Raw genomic sequence first — 25342 nt, 5'->3', positions numbered from 1 at the left:
CAGTTTAATACAGCAATACCATTTTAATATCTAAATGACTTTGACATTTTCTCAGGCAATGATGTTACTGGTGCACATCAGAAACACCCAAACAATACCAACCTAGTTTTTAAGCATGACAAAGCAAAGCTATTCCCAACATTCTAGACACAAGTAAGTCTACACAGGGCTTTCTCTAACTAATCAAATGCATGATCACCTCATTAATATGCATGATTTTTGCTCACTGAATTCAAATATTTTTATGATATAAACACATATTCCAAGTACGATGGAAATCAAATCAGAAATATGGACGTGAGAGTAGTGTGTGTGTGTGTGTGATATGGATTTTTAACGCAGCTTTAACAATTTTTCAGTCATATCGCTACGATGTCTGCAGTGTGGCAGTTTATAGTGATGTCTAGCACTGGGGCAACATGCCGCAGACACGTAGCATGATGTCCCACCCAGTCACATTATCCTGACACCAGGCCTACCAGTTCTAACACTAACCTCTTAATGCTGTGCACCAAGCGAGGCAGCTGTTAGTACCATTTTTGTAAGTCTTTGGTATGACTCAGCTGGAGTTCGAACCCATGAACTCCCGCTTCCGAGGCAGACACTCTAACCACTAGGCCACCGGAGTGGTCTGTTGAGAGTAGTAACCAGTAAGTGCTGATGGACAATAAAAATGGACACTGGGCTAAACCATTAAGTCCACTTGATCTTATGGCTAGGTGGACTAATTTGATGAGATTAATACTGTTGTGGCTGCCAGAGGAAAAGAGATTGCTATGACTTGCTTTTTCACTAACATAGGCTCAGCAAATATTGGAGGAAAGAGGCAAGCTACAGAGAGTTAAATGGAACATTTTAAATGAATGAACTTTTGTGTCAAAGATTCTTTTGACAAATTGTTTTTCCTTCTTTTCTCTTATTTTTCTTAATATTCTAAATGTGCAACCAGTCTAGCATGATTCCAAATATGAACATAAATAATTAATGGCAGGTTCCATCTAACTGAGGGTGTTTAGTCAAATGACAAAGTTTAATGCTAACTTGGCATCACGATAGCACATCCATCTGAAGTGAAAGGCTCTCCTAATTTTAATCCCATGCCATTTTAACCCTGGTGATTTTCAATGTCGATTGATTATCATGACCCCTCAATGCTTCTTATTTTGGATGTGAGAATGAGTTTGAGCTGACAAGAGTGAGCAGTTTTAAACTGACTGACTAGCTTCAGAGAAATTCCTAAAAGTCCCTAAAAATCATGGTTACCACGAGGTATATCGGGCACCAATCTCATGGTACTGGATCAATATTAGCACAGCATATCACTTCAAACTTATGGTTTTGCATTGAAATACAAAACACTGGTTTGAAAAGCTAAAATATTTTAGAGAAGTGAATAATTTTCATCCATTTTCAGCAACACTCAGATTTTTTTTAGTCCAATCTAGATAGGTATGCAAGTCTCAAAGCTATAAATCCTTTGGCAGATGACTTTTTTTTACCCACACACTTCAAATTGTACTGTTTACCAGGTCACAAAGGTCTATAAACTGTAATGCAAACACTGTATAACATGACCTTCCTAATGCATATGTAGCTTTGGCAACAGGTAAAATGAAACAAGATTACATTTTCTTTCTCTGTTCTTGACCTCTGAGACGATGTCTGCAACACAGTCTTGTATAGCTTGACCAGTTTTTAAAAATGCGAATGGTAGTTCAACTGTGTATGTGTGTGTGTAAGATTTGGACTTTTAACGTAGCTTAAAAAATTTTCAGTCATATTGCTATGATGTCTGCAGTGTGGCAGTTTATAGTGATGTTTATCACTGGAGCATCATGTCGCAGACATGTAGTGTCAGGTCCCACCCAGTCACATTATCCTGAAACCAGGCCGACCATTCCTAGCACTAACCTCTTAATGCTGAGCGCCTAGCAAGGCAGTTGTTTAGTACCATTTGTATGAGTCTTTGTTATGACTTGGCCGGGGTTCAAACCCACTACCTCCAGCATCTGAGGTGGACGCTCAAACCACTTGGCCACCTGAGTGGTCCCAATTGTGTGTTAGTAAGTTGAAAAGATATAAGTGTGTTTATAAGCACTTCATTGCTTTGTTTTATGTAAAGAACAGAAGTGTGTCAATAAGTACTTAGTTTAGGTAGCTTGTCAAGAAATTGTATATGTCATTTATAATTTTCTTACTACACTGAAAATGACACTTAGATGTTCTATCTACGCAAAAAAAAAAAAACCCAACCCAGCCTCGGATAAAGATGACATCCTATTCCTTGGTTATCATATGGAGTCAGAATTTCTGGCTTTCAACCAGATGCAATTGATAAAGTCCTAGTAAGGGCACATTAACTATCTGAAATATAGTAATTAGAGAATAATAAGCCAAAAACCCCAACCTAGACTGAAATTAGTCACCTATGTTGTTAAACAGCATGGTTATTATTCTATAAATTTGTTAATACCCCTTTTAAACCTATATTCCCAATTAAATTTTGTTCCCAGTCAAACAAAGTAGTGGATGTTTAAATCTGTTGGATAAGATGCTACTATGTTTTAACATTCTGGGGAAAAAAATTGTTTTAAACATTTTTCTGGTTCCAAAACCAAATGGGAAGTTGTGACCTGTAATAAATTTGAAGGAATTTAATCAATTAGTCATAAACATTGGACTTTTGTCTTGGACTCAATTCAGAAAATGATTTTTTCCCCCACTTCTTTAGATCAGAAGGATGCACAATTTAATGTACCCATAAAGACTAACATAAATATTTACAATTTTCATGGAAGGGTACTTTGTTCCAGTTTGTCTCCTCCTGGGGATCCATTCTACTCCACAGGTCTTCACACAGATTTTAAAACAGGACTCAGATGGTCTTTTTATACTGTGGTGGTTTTCTAGCCAGATGAGAAGGTACAGACGATGCTTTCTTTGGCCAAGAGTCTTTTGGGGCAAATAGTTTGTGCCTGTACGGGAATTTGGCACATTTATTGGATTGTAAGGAAATGCCTTTCATGCCATTTTCAAACAGCCTTTACGTTCTTAATCCTTTCTGAGAAGGACAAGAAACAATATTTGGGACTTAGGATTGGTGACGTATATTGACTCAGTTCTGTCAGATAAACTGATGGATTACAAATACAGCCACTCAAGACAGTCTGAAAAATTCCTGCTCAATTTCTGGTGCATTCTTTTTAAGTTGGGTGAGTAAACTGCCCAAAATTAAAATTAATCTTTTAGCACTACATGAACAGTAGTAGGATTCAAGAATTACATAATATTCCTTGAATTGTCTGGTATGTTTTTTATGTAAAGATCAATATTCCACAATCACTATCATGTACATATTGGATATCAATCAAATATTACCAATGCCATTGCTTACATCAATAGTATAGTTGGCATAGTTTCATTGAATCTGTATTATTTTGAGAGGGCTGATTGCCAAAGATGTTCAGATAGAAATATTTACATTTCTACTTGCTATCTTCCGAGAATAAATACCAATTATGCACATTTTCCTCTAGAAATTTTGTCAGATTCCACATAGTAAATGTTCAAGAGGTAGAGAGAGATTCTGAGATAGTTTTTTCAACCTAATATTGACCTTTTTGTCAAGAGTACATTTTCAAATTGAGAAATTTGTTACCTGGATGCCTTGAGGCAGGAGCTTTTCATGTAGATGCCTTTTCACTTTGTTGGTCAGGATTCAAACCATGTATTTTTCCACGTTTTAAGCTTCTAGGCTGGGGTATCATAAGATTATAGACAACAGTGTTGATAAAGCAATATTTTTTGTATTTCCCATTGACCTTAACAAACCTGGTTTTCCATTTTTATGGCATGTCTTATTTCCTTTCCAATTAGACGTCCCAGACACAAAGACATTGTAACACTTGTCACTGTGGGGAGCTGCATTCTTTGGGGAAAAGGTTGACACTAACCACACAACTTGCATCAAGAAAGTCCTCCCAAGTCAACATGCTCTAGCAGCAGCTGTTAAAAGCATCATTGATTCTCAAAGTGAAAGTACAAGAAAACAATATGACTTGGCATGGGAAGTAATGGACAAGGTTTGACAAATATCAGTTCCTTTCATACCACTGAAATTTTAGTTATTTCATACCTGCCTGCTCAGAAAGATTTAGGCAAATTGTATAATATGATGACAATTAAATCCATGCTTTCAGAACTTTTACATTATTTGGGAGAAAATGGCATAAAGTCCTGTTCTACTAACTAAATTCTAGAAATAACCAGCTAGGAGCTTCCCTCCTAACCTTAGATATGTATGGACATGAGATGTGTGACACGTTTTAGTTTTTGTCAACAATGTATGCTTTACCATCATTCAACTTGAGGATGTTGTCTCTGAAGATGGCAGCTTTAACAACATTGTTTATTGCACCTAGGTACAAATGTTTAGGTCAGTGAACCTGAACAAGATCATTGTGTTTGATGTGGAAAAAGTTATCTCTTTCTGGAAATTTATACAAGTACAAGGATCTTTGTGCAGTGCACACTTTACTGTTTTGTATCTGGAAGACAAAGGATGGCTTAAAAGCAGTATTAAGTTTATCTGATATGGACAGTTTAAAGGCTTTTGCTCAGCAGTCATGTATGCAGTCTTCAAAAAGGATGTTAACAGGATATTTTTAAACGGCTGACAGGAGTTCAGACAAAAAGGTTCTGAAATTTTATTTTGGAAAAGTTGGTCTTTCAAAGAAAGGTTTTACTGATACAGTCATAAGTTTTGCAACCAAGGACTAGTCCATATATAAATATGTACCATATATGTTCAAGTCATTTCAAGAGAACATTATTTTCCTTTGCATGTAAAGGGTGATATTCTTGTTCTTTTTTAACATACTAGTGTACACATGTGAAGACTTACAAAAAATAATGGCACCCTCATCTAACCATTTTAGGATGGATCTGGGGCAGTGTTGGATTAAAGCTCAAGGCTGTTCCCTCTGTGCATTGTTCATTGTGTATGGTGATTGTACACCATGAGTTTGTCCCACCATGTGCTGGTTGATTGCTTTTAATTTTCCATGTAAATTTTCAGGAATTCTAACCTCACTTTTACAATCTGGCCTATGGTTTTGATGGGACTGAGAAACTTTAAACAGGCTGCTTTTTAATTGTCCAAGTCAGTGTCTTCTGAGGCATGCTTACATTTAATCCCCTCAATTTTATTTCACTTAATTTTGCATCTGTCTCTTTTCAAGAACTATGGATAAGGACCAAGGATATGGAATATTTTCACATGTTGTTGTTGTTGTTGTGGGGTTTAATGCCATTTTTCAGCACATGACAGGCTATGCATGGCGGCCAGTATTAATGGTGGAGGAAGAATCCGAGAAAACCCTGGGAAGAACCACCGACTCATGAGAAGCTACTGGCAGGCTTTCTCACATACCCACATTGGTCGAATCCTAGACTCAAACCCACGCAGACAGAGGTCAGATGGCAGTGATCCATAACATAGAGCGCTTTAGACCACTCAGCCACTCGGGGCCCCATTTTCACAGTACTGTTCTTATCTGTATGCAGAAGTTATAATCAATTAATCCATAGTCAATGAAAAGTCGCTTTCTCGCATTTTTTTATTTTGTACACTACTGCTTTGTTTGGTCAATGACCAACTTTACGTCATCACAAGTCTAGTGAAAAACAGCTGGCTGATATGACCATCCATTCAGACGAAGTAGCCATAACAAGATTTTCAAGATGGCTGTCATACTGGATGTCCACTTGGAACCATTTTGATTTAGGACTAACTAGACCACATGGAACCATTTTGATTTAGGACTAACTAGACCACATGGAACTATTTTCATTTAGGACTAACTCGACCACAAGGAACCATTTTCATTTAGGACTAACTAGACCACATGGAACTATTTTCATTTAGGACTAACTAGACCACAAGGAACCATTTTCATTTAGAACTAACTAGACCACATGGAACTATTTTCATTTAGGAACAACTAGACCACATGGAACCATTTTCATTTAGAACTAACTAGACCACATGGAACCATTTTCATTTAGGACTAACTAGACCACATGGAACTATTTTCATTTAGGACTAACTAGACCACATGGAACCATTTTCATTTAGGACTAACTAGACCACATGGAACTATTTTCATTTAGGAACAACTAGACCACATGGAACCATTTTCATTTAGAACTAACTAGACCACATGGAACCATTTTCATTTAGGACTAACTAGACCACATGGAACTATTTTCATTTAGGAACAACTAGACCACATGGAACCATTTTCATTTAGAACTAACTAGACCACATGGAACCATTTTCATTTAGGAACAACTAGACCACATGGAACCATTTTCATTTAGGAACAACTAGACCACATGGAACCATTTTCATTTAGGAACAACTAGACCACATGGAACCATTTTCATTTAGGAACAACTAGACCACATGGAACCATTTTCATTTAGGACTAACTAGACCACAAGGAACCATTTTCATTTAGGACTAACTAGACCACAAGGAACCATTTTCATTTAGGACAAACTAGACCACATGGAACCATTTTCATTTAGAACTAACTAGACCACATGGAACCATTTTCATTTAGAACTAACTAGACCACATGGAACCATTTTCATTTAGAACTAACTAGACCACATGGAACCATTTTCATTTAGGAACAACTAGACCACATGGAACCATTTTCATTTAGGAACAACTAGACCACATGGAACCATTTTCATTTAGGAACAACTAGACCACATGGAACCATTTTCATTTAGGACTAACTAGACCACAAGGAACCATTTTCATTTAGGTCTAACTAGACCACATGGAACCATTTTCATTTAGAACTAACTAGACCACATGGAACCATTTTCATTTAGGAACAACCAGACCACATGGAACCATTTTCATTTAGGAACAACTAGACTACATGGAACCATTTTCATTTAGGAACAACTAGACCACATGGAACCATTTTCATTTAGGAACAACTAGACCACATGGAACCATTTTCATTTAGGACTAACTAGACCACATGGAACCATTTTCATTTAGAACTAACTAGACCACATGGAACCATTTTGATTTAGGACTAACTAGACCACATGGAACCATTTTCATTTAGGACTAACTAGACCACAAGGAACCATTTTCATTTAGGACTAACTAGACCACATGGAACCATTTTGATTTAGGACTAACTAGACCACATGGAACCATTTTCATTTAGGACTAACTAGACCACATGGAACCATTTTCATTTAGGACTAACTAGACCACATGGAACCATTTTCATTTAGAACTAACTAGACCACATGGAACCATTTTCATTTAGGAACAACTAGACCACATGGAACCATTTTCATTTAGGAACAACTAGACCACATGGAACCATTTTCATTTAGGAACAACTAGACCACATGGAACCATTTTCATTTAGGACTAACTAGACCACAAGGAACCATTTTCATTTAGGACTAACTAGACCACAAGGAACCATTTTCATTTAGAACTAACTGGACCACAAGGAACCATTTTCATTTAGGACTAACTTGACCACATGGAACCATTTTCATTTAGGACAAACTAGACCACATGGAACCATTTTCATTTAGGACTAACTAGACCACATGGAACCATTTTCATTTAGGACTAACTAGACCACATGGAACCATTTTCATTTAGAACTAACTAGACCACATGGAACCATTTTCATTTAGGACTAACTAGACCACATGGAACCATTTTCATTTAGGACTAACTAGACCACATGGAACCATTTTCATTTAGGAACAACTAGACCACATGGAACCATTTTCATTTAGGACTAACTAGACCACATGGAACCATTTTCATTTAGGACTAACTAGACCACATGGAACCATTTTCATTTAGGACTAACTAGACCACAAGGAACCATTTTCATTTAGAACTAACTGGACCACAAGGAACCATTTTCATTTAGGACTAACTTGACCACATGGAACCATTTTCATTTAGGACAAACTAGACCACATGGAACCATTTTCATTTAGGACTAACTAGACCACATGGAACCATTTTCATTTAGGACTAACTAGACCACATGGAACCATTTTCATTTAGAACTAACTAGACCACATGGAACCATTTTCATTTAGGACTAACTAGACCACATGGAACCATTTTCATTTAGGACTAACTAGACCACATGGAACCATTTTCATTTAGGAACAACTAGACCACATGGAACCATTTTCATTTAGGACTAACTAGACCACATGGAACCATTTTCATTTAGGACTAACTAGACCACATGGAACCATTTTCATTTAGAACTAACTAGACCACATGGAATCATTTTCACTTAGGACCAACTAGATATCATAACCAGTCTTTTGCTGAAAACCAGGGGCAGGACTGGTACTGAATGAAGGGCTGTACTTGAGCATATATTGCAAAACATAAACTGGAAAGAAGTTGTGAAAATCTAAGTGCTGATAAAAACGTTAAAGTATAACAATATACTGATATATCATTATGTATCAGTACACTAAGTATCACAATCTGCATCAGTTCAAATTACTCTGTTCTGATATTTTAACCTTATCTGTTTATTACATATACTTGTTCATGGAACTAGTTTTAGTTAATGGCAATAATACTTAGTATCATGAAAGAACACCATAATTGGTAGAATCTGTGGTTTGGTAATGGATTATGGTCAATTACCATTGAATATGCCTCAGGCAGATCTATTAATCAATAAGCAGGCAAAGAGCACTGTTGAACTTTTGTTGTTTTTAAACATCAGAAAAGACGGTGAAATTTTTAAAAATTGTGTGTGTATGTATGTGTGTCCTTCCTTAACATACCTCAACAACATCCGTCTGAAAGCTTATGATTACTTACCTTTAACTTTCAATGGCCATACACATGCTGTGGGCTTAATGCTATTATTTCAGCATGTGATGCATGGTGGGAAGTTTATCAGGTGAAGGAAAAACCTTGGGAAAAACCACAAATCCATGGGAAGCTATTTGCAAGCTTTCTCAAACACACAACTGGCTGAACCCAAGACTTAATTCACACAGACAGAGGTGAGATGTCAGTGATCTGTAAAGGAGAGCACCTTAGACACCCAGTCACCTGGAGCCCCCTGCTATACACTTAATCCATTACTGTTTTACCCAAAATATGGAGAAACACATCTGACAGGGATTGTTATTTATTATAATAAAAACTTACAGACTTGGCAAATAATGCTGACAGCCAGTATCACATGGCTTTTCAAAATGGTTTGCCTGGGAGTAGTATATATTAATACATATTGCAATACAATCATTTTTAAGACAATATATTGCAATACAATTTCATCTGGCAATACCAATCCCAAACCAATATGTATCCCCATTATAATGTTTCATCCCAGGAAACAGGACTGGTAGTATGATGAAAGGGTTGGGTGGTATATGATGATATTATATTCCAAGTATGAAGTGAAATTAAGTAACACAATTTTATTCAGCTCATAGGTGGAAAACAGTTCAACCCAAAAATATAACTCTTCACTGCAATATTCCACCCATGGACGGAACACACTTATAGGAGTGGTATCAACCTTTCCATTATGGTTTCAATGGGTGCAGCCATATTTGCATCATATGAGATTCTATAATTAATGTTTTAATATGTGCCTGTGAATATTATATTAAAAATATATTTGTTCAGACAAGTTTAATTTACTATAACTATCACTTATCTGCACAAGAATTTAAGTTTATTCATTGCTTTGGCATCCTGAAGTTTCACTGTTTTATTCATCAATTAGAATACATATTTGCTAACTTGGGTAAAATGAAGTTTCACTGTTAACTCATCACTTTGAAACAATATTTGCTGATCAGGGTACCCTAAATGTTGAACCATTATAAATTGGGCTTTCTCCATGCAACTTCATCTGATTAGATATTCATGGGATGATATTTCTGTCCAAAATTATCAGACAGATCAACATTACATTTTTTTAAACTACAGTATTTGTGTACTATCAAAAATATTATTTCAAAATTTGTTCCCTTTATCATGCCAGCTAGAGCAGGTAATAATTTCTTTACCTTTGATCACATATTCTTAAGCTTCCGTGAAGATGGCATTAGGTAAAGAATTAAATATACACCAAAACAAGTAACTGAATAAATTCAAGAATTAAGCAAATGCAATAATTAATCAATCAAGAAAGAAAATTCTGTTCAGTACACCCATGAATATCAAATTTCCAAAATGAACTGAAGCTTTAAAATCAATCAGTTATTTTTAGTTTAATCACAATATGTTGGCAACATTGCAATAATTATAAATAGGCACAATGAAATATGTGTGTGTATGAGTTGGATTTTTAACATAGTTTTAACAATTTTTCAGTCATATCGCTACGATGTCTGCAGTGTGGAAGTTTATAGTGATGTCTAGCACTTGGGCATCATGCTGCCGACATGTATCATGACGTCCCACCCAGTCACATTATCCTGACACCAGGCTGACCAGTCCTAACAATAACCTCTTAATGCTGAGCACCAAGTGAGGCAGCTGTTAGTACCATTTTTGTAAGTCACTGGTATGACTCGGCCGGGGATTGGACCCACAACCTTCCGCTTCCGAGGCTGATGCTCTAACCACTAGGCCACTGGAGTGGTTCATGCTCTAACCACTAGGCCACTGGAGTGGTTCACAAGGAAATAAATAGATAACATAATGAAATACTCTCACATTCATCATGACTACATTTCGGTATGTTTTGATATTTTCAGTATAAATGAAGCCATTTTCTACATAGTGCAGTGTTTACTATAATGACTAGACTGGTTTAATAGTCCTCTATGTAGATAACTCAAACTTCTAGGCAGAAACTGTTTCTTCTTTCAGTCACAATAGGCCTGACCTTTAACCTTTTGACCCCAATATATATATATATATATATATATATATATATATATATATATATATATATATAAGCTTTATTCTAAACACAAGTGCAAGCCAACCACAATGTATAGTCCAGGTATGTAATTTAGTATTATATACTGTAGTGACCATGGACAGGTAAATATAGTTATAGTACAGGTAGACTTTCCTACCGATGGAATGTTGTTGTTGTTGTAGAGTTTAACGCCATTTTTCAGCACAAGATAGGCTATACATGGCGGTCATTATAAATGGTGGAGGAAAAACCAGGGAAAACCACAGGAAGAACCACCAACCCACGAGAAGCTACTTACTGGCAAGCTTTCTCACATACCCACATTGGCCGAGCCCATGACTCGAACCCACACAGACCAAGTTGAGATGGCAATGATCCGTAAGAGTGAGCGCTTTAGACCACTCGGCCACTCGGGGCCCCACTGATGGAATGTGTGTACAAGACAATGTTACATTATGTGATGAAAAAGAAAAACAAGGGGTAATGAGCAACCGGAAACTTCTTTAACCCAAACAGAGGTGGAAACCAGGGACATGAGTTGCACCAAGAGAAGGTATCTATGTGATGATGTTTTATTTGAAAAAAATGAAGTGGTACAGGGATTACAGAAATATAAGTGATGAAAAAATTTGATTGCCAAAAACAATAAATGTACTCCTGCTATAATTCCTGACCCAGGGTAGAAGTATGAGTTGTGGTCATATTATATTCTGATATTCAGGTATTGAGCTGCTAGCATAGATAAAAAATATTTTTTAACCAAAATGTGTCTCCATTATATATCTAATTCTTGAAGCATTGTCTCCACCCAGGGATAATAATGGTACTATGGCATGTGATAATATATTCAAAATAATGACGTGAATTATGTAGGGAGTTAACGAGCCACAAATGCGGAGAACAACTTTCACCAAGTGGCAAGCCACTTTATCCAATCAAAATTAAGTTGTTTGAATTTGAACATGTTAAGTACATGATCAAGACAAAGGGAGCACATAACTTGTATACCTGTGATGGTTTCTCTCTAGTACGTAGTCATCCTTTTGATGTTAAACTTACAAAATATCCATTTGATGTTAATTGCCTCCACCATACACAATGCACCATTGATACATGCTATTGGTTAGGTGGCATAACATATTAAGAGAGGCAACTCATGAAATCCAAGAATTGTCACCAGGACAAAGTACTAAAGTGGCTCTCTACAGTTTCGTATTTTGCAGTGGGTTAGAATTTTAAAGAGAATGACCCCCCCCCCCCCAAGCAGTGGGTTAGAATTTTAAAGAGAATGACCCCCCCCCCCCCAGGTTTCCTCACTGATTATACTCGCTACTTAAAAAAGGTCTTGTATATCTTTAATTCCCTTTGATTTGGTGTATGATTGATGGGTGTAATATGGGTTATATAGTATACAGCTTGGCCCTACTCCAGATGTGCTTCTTTCAAATACTGTATTATTATTGTATGATTTATTTTTTATTGTATTGCTGAAAAGTTTTAGTTGCAAGCATAAAAACAGTCCTTCTGAATAATTCTCCTGTATTTCCCTCCACAGAACAATATTTATTAATGTTAGAATTTCACACAAGCCTCCTCCCCACCCTGAAAAGTTAGCTATTTTGAAAAAGCACATTACAAAATTCTGTCAACATAGCAACCAATGTTATGCTGAAAGACAGGAAAATGAAACTTGCCAGATTTATTCCTGAGATGTCACCAATAAATTTTACAGTTTGAAAAGGGATCGAACAGATGCCGTTCATTAAGGCCAAAGGTCAAAGGTTAAAATATTTGCTTACTGTTTAATATAGAAGAAAGCAAATTTTCTTGGTCATCATTTATTTTTTAATTTCATTGCAAATAAATAAAAAGAAACATTTTCACTATATATTTCTTTCACTTAATGTAAGTTCTAAATTAAGCTGACTTCATTCCAATATTCTAAGACTTCTAATTTCCCCATAATTAAGGTCACTACTCACACAATTCTGCCTCAAGGCATATTGTGTAAGCAAGAGCAAAATAAGCATAATTAGCTTATTTTCATGGATAAAATCAATGTTAATGTACCATTTTGTTCAGAACATATGAAAATAAGAAAAAGAATTGCATAAATTTTCAAATTTGCATTAAGGTGGCGCTCTACAGTTTCGTATTTTGCATAGGGTTAGAATTTTAAAGAGAAAGAATTTACCAGGGTTTCCTCACTGGTTATACTGGCTACTTAAAAAGACCCTGTATATCTTAGGCTAAGTTCAAAGAACCTTTAATTCCCTTTAATTTTGGTGTATGATTGATGGGTATAATATGGGTTATAGAGTATACAGCTTGGCCTTACTCCAGATGTGCATCTTTCAAAAACTGCTAGCTCCACTTGGTCATATCCACTTCCTGGACTTCAGTGGTAAATTGTAAAAATAAAAAAAAAGAGCCGATAACTTTTTAAAACTTTTATATGTGTAATAATTCATTCATTGCACTTTCTGAAGCTGGTATTGTCTGGATGGGCAAAATTCATTTTCCCTATTTTAACAGATGCTAAAGATAATGAACTTTAGACTAATTCTAACTGATTTTTTTATCATAAGGGAACAGTCATTTTAGTTAGCAGTGTGCTTAGATCATGTACAATTACCGTAAGTACAATATTCAAAGAAATGTCAACCATATTACATCAAAGTAGCATAGAGGTATGCCATCATTATCACCACTGTGTACATTTCAAATGTAAACCACTTCACCTTACATATGTCACTCTCTCAAAAGTACATATTAACTGGTGAGTGCACCTTAAAACATTTGCGTGATCCGCCAAGGTGAAGATGGGTTTAACATATCAGAACCTTGGCTAGCGAAGATGGGTTTGGGACTTGTGATGGAATATCCTTATCTCTAGTTGTCCAAGTAAAGACTTAAGAGTATCAAAGATGCGAGTTCACACATATATGAACCAAATCAATGTATAAAGGAATGAAATGCTCTATTCCTTCAACAAATTAGTTTTGAGGCATGTTCTTTTGATAAAGCATGTCATAAAGTTTGGTGGGGACTAATACTATAAAATACATCCACTGGTGACTGTTAGCTTGATAGAAATTTTTTTAATAACTGTGAGAATAAAAACATTTCTTTCCAAAGTAGACCACCATGACCTAATTTTTTAATCACAAGTAAAAAAAACAACTGATGACATATCCATATGCAAAGTTGAAGGGTTTTAAAACTGACACTGTTTAGTCTAAGAATAAATGCTGATGCAAGCCAAACATGTGGATAACCTTAATTTACCATACAAAGTAAATCTATAAATATCAAAATTATTTTTTTATATAAATTTTTCTAACATATGTATGTTTAATTTTTCACAATTTTCATCCTAGTGCAGTCTCAAATTTAAGTTCAACAGTAAAATTTTAATAAAAGTCATAATATTTTATTTTAAAAAAGGGCACCAATAATGTTGAAGGCATAGACCCAATGGTGCCCATGATGACACCGGACAACAGAAATATACATATCAATCTTTTATGCCATTTCAATAAAATTAATATTTGCTAAACTGCAACAGCAATCATCAACTTGTATACTTTTGACAAAAGATTTAGATCTAAATTTATTTACAATTTAATTTTTTCTTCTTAATCAATGCTCATTCTTTGTATTAGAAGTTTCTTTCCCTTGCTTTGCTGTCCTTACTAGACCCCTAACTGGTAAATCAAGTGTTCGTATTTTATTGTATTGTATCGTATTCTATTGTAATGAAGACTACAGGAAGTGTGCATGCACATATTGACAAAAGGTATTGGTGATTTCACTTGTAGGACAACACAATGGGCCACAAAATGGGAGAAGTGAGTGTTGAAAGTTCAAAACTGATGTTCAAAAAGTCAGCTGAACTTCTGTTTTGCATATTATCTGGTAAGATGATTAAAAATACTAATAAAGTACTGTTAATACTATAAAAATACTGAAACGTGAATTATTTTCCTTCACTATGGTTGTTCTATAACAGCTACTGCATAAAACAGCAGCCATGAAAATTGTTTACAACAGAAAATCTGGAACCATTTCTACATTAGAAGTCATTTTGTCCTATGTTTGTATGATGGAATAATGGATAAAATTATTAACTTTTGTAAATAAAGGACCTGGATACATCCGTTGAGTTATAATTTGCATTCATTTAGTCTACAAAAGGTCTATTTTTGGCCTTTTTTTTTAAACCTCCAAGGATCATATCTGAAAAAAGTCAACAGTTACTATGTATATAGAATTGTCTGGCAAGTATCATCAAGTTCACACCAAAATTGACTACAGAGCATACCCCCCACACTTTAACTTTCCAACTTCCTCTCTGAAGTGAAAATTTACACAAAAGTCAATGTTTTATTTTGATAATTAAAGCACTGTTTGAAACAAAAAGGAGTTGGAGAATGGAATGTTCTCGCTGCAAGACAAAGTGAACTTCATTTCTGGGTGTAAATTTTGGCAAAATGACAGACACAAATTATCCCTTAGTATGTACCCTATGTAGTCTATTGATGTAAAATTGGCTAAATTCACAGTGGATATGGTTCTTCTTGGGATATGAGCTGATTTAAATACAGCTAGACAAAATTACTGTGAATATTTCAATATGAAATATATTTAAATTGAAACTGAAAATATGGCTATGATGTCACAATTTACATCCAGGAATTACCGTCAGATACAACAGGATGATTATACATTGAGTTTTAGAAAAATAAATGCTAGATGAGGAAGTTACATCCTGTTTTTGTTCGCTGACTGGAAAGAATGGGTATAGACTCAATTATTTGCAACTTAAGCTTTTACTGTAGGAGAGAATGAAATCAATGGCTAATGATAAAATTCACCAATGAAACATGTGACAAGAGCAGTCTGAACTGAGAGTCCTAATCCAACAATTGAGATAAATAAAAAGAACCTTTACAAATCAATGAAACCTAATTAATAAATTAGTTATCATATGCACTGAAATGAACCTTGTTTTTCAAAGAGTTAACAGTGCATTATAAAAATAATGCAAACCTGAACATTAAACCAAAAGATAAAAAAATTCTGTCTATCTCATTTTATAGGATACCTATTTATGATAGATAGCAAGGCATCTGTACTACATATTAGCGTTTTCATATTCCGTATCACCACAGCATAAACAAGAGACCCACATGAGACCAATATCACTCACTCAGATAGTTGACACATGTCACGTGAATGCAACTTCATACACATACAGGTGATGCTCGATTTATGCCAAACGAACTTCGATTTTAATGTTATTTATAGTGAAGAAATGATGTTCAATTTGTGCCACTGTGCTTATGTTTGCACCACTAGCATTATGTGCTGTGTGACTCATGTTCAGCTCACAAATGTACATCTACATTGCTTATGATTTTCACCAATTTCAATTTAAGTCATAACCTCAGAAATGCATCTATGGTGTAAATCAAGTGTTACCTGTACTCAAATTGTGGAGGGTTAAAAAAAAGAAGCCTGTGCACATAAGTTGCTACATTGCCTACTAATGTTATTGTCATCTTTCCATATGTATATAGGTTCACTTTTTAGGCATAAACAGGACATGTCATTTATATAACCAGCACTGTACCCTGGATTTCTCCCACACCATGGGGATTTAGCCCTAATTCATAACTTAGAAACAGTTCTTAGTCTACCAATCCTGGGGGAGTGATATGTGTAGTTAGCATGGATTCCTGGGTCAGACCTTATCCCATTTGGCTCTGCCACTGAAATCTAACTTCGAAGGCACTGACATCGGCACATTATACAACCAGCACTGTCCCCTGGATTTCTTCTGTCACAGAAGACTTAACTCTAATTTATAACTTTAGAAACAGTTCATGTGTTATTTTTGAAGTTATGTTTTTTTGTCAATTTGTTTTAGTAAAAGCCATATCTGATGACCAAATGACACCATATTTCTAAAATCAATAGTCCTTCATGCCAGAATGCTTTCTGTAAAATTTGTTTGTTGTGCTGATTATGTTTTGAAAAGGTATTTGAAGGACTTTCTATTTGTAGTAATGGTGTCCATATCTGAAGGCAAATTGGCATCACCTGTATGAAGCTGAATATCCTTATTACCAGAATGCTTGCCATTAAATTTGGTTAAATTATCTAAAGCACTTTTAAGAACTCGTTTTCTGTTTTTAAGTAATGGCAGTCATATCTGATGGAGGATAATCTTCATCTGAACAAGCCTGAAAGAACTTCATGCAAGAATGCTTTTGGACAAATTTTGTCAAATTCTGCTGAGCAGTCTTTGTGAAAGATTCAATAAATATATTTGTTTTTAGTTATGGTGATTATATTTGAAGAAACCTGAAAGAGATTCATGCCTAGCTTTCCTTCAAATCTGGTCAAATTCTGCTGACATTTTTAAAAAGTCATATATAGTACTTGTTTATAGATGCCATATGACATGAATGATCAGTCTTTAAAGCTAGCTTAGCCTTATGGGAAGGTGAAAAGTGGAGCAAATTTATGATGTCCTATGAATGACCTCAACTCCAACCATTTCTTGAGAAGTTAGCATGAAAGAACCATAACAAGTGTATTTTTAAAACAATGGTGCAGTTTTGAAATTTGTACAACATCATGAATATTTTAAAGCATACAAAACAACCCCCACAATTTCTTACATGTGGAGCAGAGACCTTTTTGGAGTTTGACATGGTCATCGTATGCATCCAGTTTATACACATATTCCAATGTAACATGTTCATATGGACATACAGCTCAACATCATTAAAATGAGTCCACACCATCAACTGTGTTATGTATTGAAGTGTGTTATATTGAGAATAGTAATAATATATAGAACCATGTCATACAAAGAGTGTGTGTCTGTGTGATTTGGATTTTTAATGCAGCTTTACCAATTTTTCAGTTGTTGTTGCTGCTGTGGAGTTTAACACCATTTTTCAGCACACGATAGGCTATACATGGCGGCCAGTATTAATGGTGGAGGAAGAACCTGGGAAAACTCCGGAAAGAACCACCAACCCACGAGAAGCTACTGGCAAGCTTTCTCACATACCCACATTAGCCGAATCCGAGACTCGAACCCACGCAGAATGAGGTGAGATGGCAGTGATCCGTAACGGAAAGCACTTTAGACCACTCGGGTCCCAGCAATTTTTCAGTCATATCGCTACAATGTCTGCAGTGTTACAGTTTATAGTGATGTCTAGCACTGGGGCATCATGCCACTGACATGTAGCTTGATGTCCCACCCAGTCACAATATCCTGACACCAGGTCAACCAGTCCTCTTAATACTGTGCGCCTAGAGAGGCAGCTGTTTGTACCATTTTTAGAAGTCTCTGGCATGACCCAGCCATGGTTTGAACCCATGACCTTTGGCATCTGAGGCAGACACTCTAACCACATGGCTACTGGAGCAGTCATATTAAGAATAGCATAATATACTAAACAGTGGTATAGCAGGCACTATCAAATTTTCTTATATAATGGTGTTTTAAAGAAATGAAGATACAAGATTAAGTCTCACATTGTTTTCTTTCAACCCATATTGTTATACATTGGAGTGATTTTGGTCATGGTTCCATGTTAGTACCATATTATATCATAACTGTGTTATAATAAAGTTCATTAAAATGGGTGAGAGCTGTACATGTTGTGTATCCAGAAATATAACAGTGTATTCACACATTATGTCACACCTAATAAGCTACTAATAACATTCTTACACTAAAAAAAGATAGTTCAAATAATTCATCAAAACCAATGTCTATTCTTTAAAGGTATAATGAAAACATAATCAGCATAATGTATGAATCAGAAGAGATGTATCATAACAAAGGTGGATGATTTTTGATGCTTCACATCTTTTGAGATGATGATATCACATCTACACCTGAGATAATACAGCTCCCCGTAACATCTTGGATATTAACAAGATGTCAAATTCAAGGCTAAGCAAAGCTTTCAGAATGGAAAGGAAATCTACAGATGGGAGAATGTGCTTTTTTGTGGTTTCAAAGTGATCAAACATTTCAGCAAGGCTGTAATTTCTGTTGTAAAAATGAAGTCTTTCTGGGGTGGGGGTGAGTTGGTATGTGGGGCTAAACTAATTTAAATACAGAAATACATATACTTACCCACCACTACTGCACTGCTTACCTTTCTACGACACTACAACCCACATTCCCACATATAAGCTACATGTTAAAACTCGATTCCTTCGTCCTATTAGTATGCAAGGTTGTAAAACTAAGAATGAACTTGGACCCAGTCCAATGCCTGCACCACACCTCATGTCATGTTTACCCTCTTCATTACTTGCACCCAATGTATAGGGGACTCTTTGTAAAATATTGGCAGGTATGTATTACATTATTAAAATTAGCTGTACCCATCTAAAAGACTATATTTTAATGGCAGTGAAACATTACCCACCACCTTTGCATTTTGATGAATTTTAATTTAGGCAGGAGGCTGATATCCTCAGAAAACTGGTACTAGAAATTAGTGTACTTACATTTATAGCTCAGTGTTCACTTTGTAAGGTGATAGGATATTGTGCATTGTGTTTATAGCTCAGTGTTCACTTTGTAAGGTGATAGGATATTGTGCATTGTATTTATAGCACAGTGTTCACTCTGTAAGGCAGTTTTTTTGTCTTGCAGCGCACCAAAAAGATCTAACAATTTTCACGGCACACCTAAAAAGATTTAACAATTTTTGTGGTGAAGAACTTATTTATTTTTACATATATATTTAATTTTAAATTTAATGTGAAGGATGTGCCTGTTTTCGAGAGCAAATCAGACTCTCACTTTTTTTTATTTGATTTCAATCAATGCTGAAAATCCAAACTCACAAAACCACGAAGACACAAATGGCTGAATTACTTTGATCGCTTTTGAACTGATTGCAGGTTTCAAAACGCTAGCAATTTTAAATATTTTTCAAAACTCCCACGGCACACCTGCAAATCTCTTGTGGCACACTAGTGTGCTGCGGCACACAGTTTGAGAATCACTGCTGTAAGGTGATTGGATGTTGTGCATTGTGTTTATAGTTCAGTGTTCACTTTGTAAGGTGATAGGATGTTGTGCCATTACAACCAAGCCGAATAAAAAAAAATGCCTCAACTCTTGTGCATGCAAAATAGAATGTAAAATAAGAAAGCAGTATGAGACCTCTAGGAATCAGTTCTCATCTCATCATCCAAGTCTGAATGATTAATAGAAGCCCATGAAGTAGCAATAGGTCTCATAAGATTTAATCCTCATAAAAAAGGTTTCTCTCAGTGAGGGACTAAGAAGTTCTCTTAATAGCTCTAACAATCCACCTTGACACAGCAGATGCCAAAATATCTTAGGAAACCTTAATAGTTAGAAAAGAAGCATCCAACCTTTCTTCTCCATTGTTAGAGGAAGCCATATAAAATTGTAATGCCCCAAGTGGGCGAAGAATTCTATACTGATTATCTCCAGCACAGATACAAATGAGACTGTCAGTGGGGATCTCAACATGAAGTGGAGCTACTGAAGGTAGCTGATTCCTGGCCAGAAACCCTGAGTTGGCAAAAAGCAAACATGATTCTTAATAACCACTTAACTGTAAACAACCCACTCCTATTGACAAGGCCTGAAGCTCATTCTTCCTCCTCACCAACTCTAAAAGCAAGCAAGAAAACTGTCTAAAGGAAAAGATTTCAAAATAATCTTCACTCTATGACTTTATGGGGTTATCACAATGCCCAAGAAAACATAGCTGATTCCATCCAGGCATTAATGTTGAGAAACTTGTCTGTGAAGGTTGCAACGAGATCAGAAATATGATCCGAGCTGATGGCAGGACCTTCAGAGAATTAGAGTGCGTCTAAAAAGGCAGCCTTATATTTTGCCCTTGACAGTAGACACCTACATTCCATCTCCTCAAAAAGAAACAGAAGTAAGTTGGCCACTGTGCTCAAAGACAGGTTTCTAAGATCCATGCATTTCATACTGCATCAATCATTGAAGATCCTCCACTTTGAATTGTAAACCCTGAAGTGGACTGCCTCTTAGCCAAGGTGAAGCAATTTGCAACATTGCTCAAAAAGTCTTTCAGCAGAGCATGAAGGTGGAGAACCCTGTAAAACAGACACTCTGTGCTGTGACAGCAGGTATTCCTCCTTGGTAACCTCCTGGGTTTATCTAATGACAAGTAAAAAAATTATGACCACTGAGGCTACCAGAATGAACCAAGCAGTGGAGGTCTTAACTAAATCAGTTGCAAAGGGAGGTTAGAAAATGGACAATCCTACTTTAGACTAAAGGCATCCCTGTCCAAACCCTCTTATCTGGAATGGGGGAAATGTAAAAGGGAAGCGTGTTGTTCAATCTTGACAAAGACAAGTCCAGCAGAGGTCTCCCACAGAGCTGGAAAGTAGATTCTCATGGCTCCTGGTGTAGAATCTATTTTATGAAGACCAAAAGGTCCCTTCTAGACAGACTGTCTGCCGAGATGTTTCTCTTGCTGGGAATATGGCAGACTAGGACTGATTTACTTTGAGTTTCCCAACTGAGGAGGTTCCAAACTTCCACACAAGAGGGTACTGCACATCTTTGTCAAGAAGACAATCTCTCCCTTTTGTGTGCCCAAATTTCCCCAAACTTATGTGAGATCTCACAGAGAAATGATAGTTATCATACAAATTTTCCAATCTTACAGTGAAAATGGAAATTACTATGACACTCAAGATGCCAACAAAAGAATGGATAACCATCTTCATGTGCATAACCTGTGCAAACGGTGTGAGAATCCACTTGTGACATTATGCTCTGAAACAAAAGAAACATCTTGAACAAAAATTGGGTAGGAAATACATATGCTAGCACAGGTACTATGAAGGGTGATACAGCCACAGCACCAGCTTACCAAGCAAGGTGCTTTTCTGTTTAAAAAAAATGCCTGAAATAACAAATTAATGTGGAACTAACACTGGATTTTTGTTGTTGTTGTAGGGTTTAATGCCATTTTCCAGCACACAATAGGCTATATATGGCAGCTGGTATTAATGGTGGAGGAAGAACCCGGAAGAACCCCGGAAAGAACTACCGACCTATGAGAAGCTACTGGCAAGCTTTGTCACATACCCACATTGCATTGTAGTAAGAACCATGGAGACCAACACTCAAATGAATGAAAGATACAAGTGAATTGCCCAAAAATGTTTTGAATCTAATAGCAATGGCAATTTTTGCAGAGGAAAATAACACAGCTACTCACATACCACTACATCCAAGAAAAAAGGTGAGTAAACAGGCTGATGGCCATTATGAAACCATCAGAATGGGATCAGGCTTATTTCTCAGTTCTAGAATCTTTCATACTAATAGGCAGAGGGACTCCTGTATAAATAAGCATCATGGAAAGGTACAGTAAGCATTGCAGTAGTGGTAGGTAATATATTATTATTTCTACTACAGCTGAGACTTTTATCATTATGACCTTGACACCAAGTCCTGGAGGAGAGAGTTAGAATGTCGCAGAATTAATCATCTTTGTTTCATACAAAGCAGAATGTAAATTTATCAAGGGCTTTCAGGAAATATATGCAAATTAAAAACTTTCCCTCAAACCATAACAAACTGACAATGCTTTCAGTAAGTAAATGACCTCTTTGTCTTGCTTTCCCATTAATGTAGAATGATTATATATGCAAGAATGTACAATCATCAAAATGTTTAAACCAACAAATGGTTATTGCAAATATTATTTCACTTCAAAGATATTGAGTGAATAAGAAAAGAAAAAGATATTTTGGGAGCACAGATGAATCTTGAATACCACCAAATAAAAGCATATGCAAGTAAGAATATTAATAAATTTCCTTACCTTCTTTGCTGCCAAGTCATCCCAGTTAATGGGTTCAAAGAATGGATGCCTCATTATTTCCTTCACATCATCTTCACCTCCCCCTAGTCTAAAAGAGAGAATAATGCCCCTAGTCTAAAAGAGAGAATAATGAACAATTCCTGTAAAAGTCAATTCATTTCCTAATGAAATAAAAATAAATAAAAAGAAAATACAATACTGTACAGAACAAAGCAAATGTAAGACCACACAGATACCTTAGTCTGTGTAATGGTATTATATATACTCACTTATAAGTCAAAACCAACCACAAACAACACAGACCCCGAACTGCTGTTGCACAATGTGCTTGTAGATTAGAGTCTATCTTGTTTGTTCTACAGATTACTCCTAACAAACTGCATAGATCCATATCTGGCAGTACATATGTGATGGCTCTTTGCAGCTGGACTTGCCTTATGAGCGAGTACATACCGTGATAGAAAACACATCAGATACAATTTTGGCCGAAGACGCATCACATCAAGAACTTCATAACTACCTTTGAACTCCGCCTGAATGAAGTGTTGGAATGCAACTTTAGCAAAGCATGAAAAAAGAAATAAGTGTTCTCTCGAGGACATCCATTTATGTGAATATTAAACAAAATTAACAAATCCTCCCTTCAACATAAACCTGGGCATGTTGTTGTTGTTGTTGTTGTGGGGTTTAACGCCATTTTTCAGCACATGATAGGCTATACATGGCGGTCAGTATTAATGGTGGAGGAAGAACCCGGAAAACCCCGGAAAGAACCACCGACCCACGAGAAGCTACTGGCAAGCTTTCTCACATGCCCACATTGGCTGAATCTTAGACTCGAACTGCCGCAGACAGAGGTGAGATGGCAGTGATCCGTAACAAAGAGCTCTTTAGACCACTCAGCCACTCGGGGCCCCCAACAAATAATGTATGTCCCTAGATAAACAAGTTGAAAATGAGAAAAAGAACTTATGGTTTTATGACTCAAATCCAAAAATAATCCAAGAATTAAAAAATAGATTCCTAGAAATAAAAAGTCCTAATGAAACTGACATTCAAATTCTGATGAAATCCAAAATGGAAGGTGATGACGTATGTTGTGGTCAGCATCATACTGATGTGTCAATAGTTGTTTGTTGAATCACTGAAAATAATATTCCAATTTGAATTCTGTATAAATTTTGATAAATTAATTTTGAGCACTATTATTTCCAGGGAAAAGAATCACTTTTCTTTAAAATAAAATAAAATAATTAGCCCAAAAGCTGGTCATGACATAAAATACCTGGATGTCTCCAGTGTTAAGGCAAGTATGACTATTATTTCTCAAAACATCAACACTAAATCTAGCGACAATGCAAAACAGATACCCAGATGTGGGTCAATCCTATGGAAAAACTTAACTGATACATGTTATTTAACACGTAGTCCAAGTATGGCCTTGATTCTACTTTATGAATCTTACTCTAAGAAAGAATAAAAAAATTTTAAATGTTGATTGCTACAAACTATCACTGGTTCTGAATAAAGGTCAGGAACTAGGTCAGCCTTAGACGCAATGTTTCTATAAAGTTGTTTACATCAAAAATATATAAAAAATTAGAATTAACTCTATTCCAGTAAATAAGGTTACATTACAAAAGCATGTACAGGGTTAGTAGCATATTTCTTTCAAAGTTTTCAAGTTTTTCCCAAAGTTTTTTTTCAAGGTTCAAAATCATGTTTTTCAATGTGCATTATTACTTTTAATTTTAAAGGATACATAAATGAAACAGTATGTAAACACAAGTTAATACTTACTATTACTCCATACAAAGAATACTTCTTGCAAACTTATTTTTTTAAATACATTTTATATACAAAAAAACAAAAATAAAACATGAAGTCAACAGTACGATCAATGACATCTTTCCCATTAATATTAAACATCCTACATCTGGGCATTAGAATAATGTAGTCACTGAACAAAGTTCATTTTACTCTGTCTACACTACACTATTTACAAAGTCCAAAATATTTAAGAGTGGATTTTTCAGTTCTTGTAGCTTGTCATCAAGCTGTTTTTCAAGAGCTCTAAGTTTAACGATTTGTCCTTTTCACTTTTCCTCAAATTATTTTGATGTCATGATAAAGGAAATTTTCCTATGGATCTTTGGTTTCAATGCATAGTCATCAGCCACAGCTGTCATAGTCTCAATGTCTCTTTCAGTACTTTCCTTTCTTCATCACTCATAACAATAAACCAAAAAAAGTAAAGATATTTGTTTTTTGTATCATCGCTTATTTAAAAACAGCCTATAAATATTTTAAACTATTTCATATTAGATATATTAATATTTCTCTCAGCTTAGCTGAGCTATATTCTATGTGTTTGGATTTATTGTGTTCACTGCAATATCATCTGTCCTATTTCCACTCAATCCCATATTAAGACAGTATAGTTTTATTTTAAAACTT

The 25342-nt window shown here is 35.7% G+C and overlaps 1 protein-coding gene across 2 annotated transcripts in view; it reads right to left on the bottom strand.

Annotated features, from left to right (window-relative positions):
* LOC149805168 (RAC serine/threonine-protein kinase-like) overlaps nt 1-25342 on the bottom strand; it is a 119916-nt gene that overhangs the window by 35095 nt on the left and 59479 nt on the right. For both annotated transcript variants that reach the window (XM_089947978.1, XM_089947982.1), the window contains exon 10: nt 22886-22973. In XM_089947978.1, coding sequence (XP_089804104.1) covers nt 22886-22973 — 88 coding nt within the window. The remainder of the gene's footprint in view (nt 1-22885; nt 22974-25342) is intronic.

Source organism: Sinohyriopsis cumingii, chromosome 2 (assembly GCF_028554795.1).
Source record: "Sinohyriopsis cumingii isolate HCF-2022 chromosome 2, ASM2855479v2, whole genome shotgun sequence".
Taxonomy (NCBI): domain Eukaryota; kingdom Metazoa; phylum Mollusca; class Bivalvia; order Unionida; family Unionidae; genus Sinohyriopsis; species Sinohyriopsis cumingii.
This window is presented reverse-complemented; position numbering and strand designations above follow the sequence as displayed.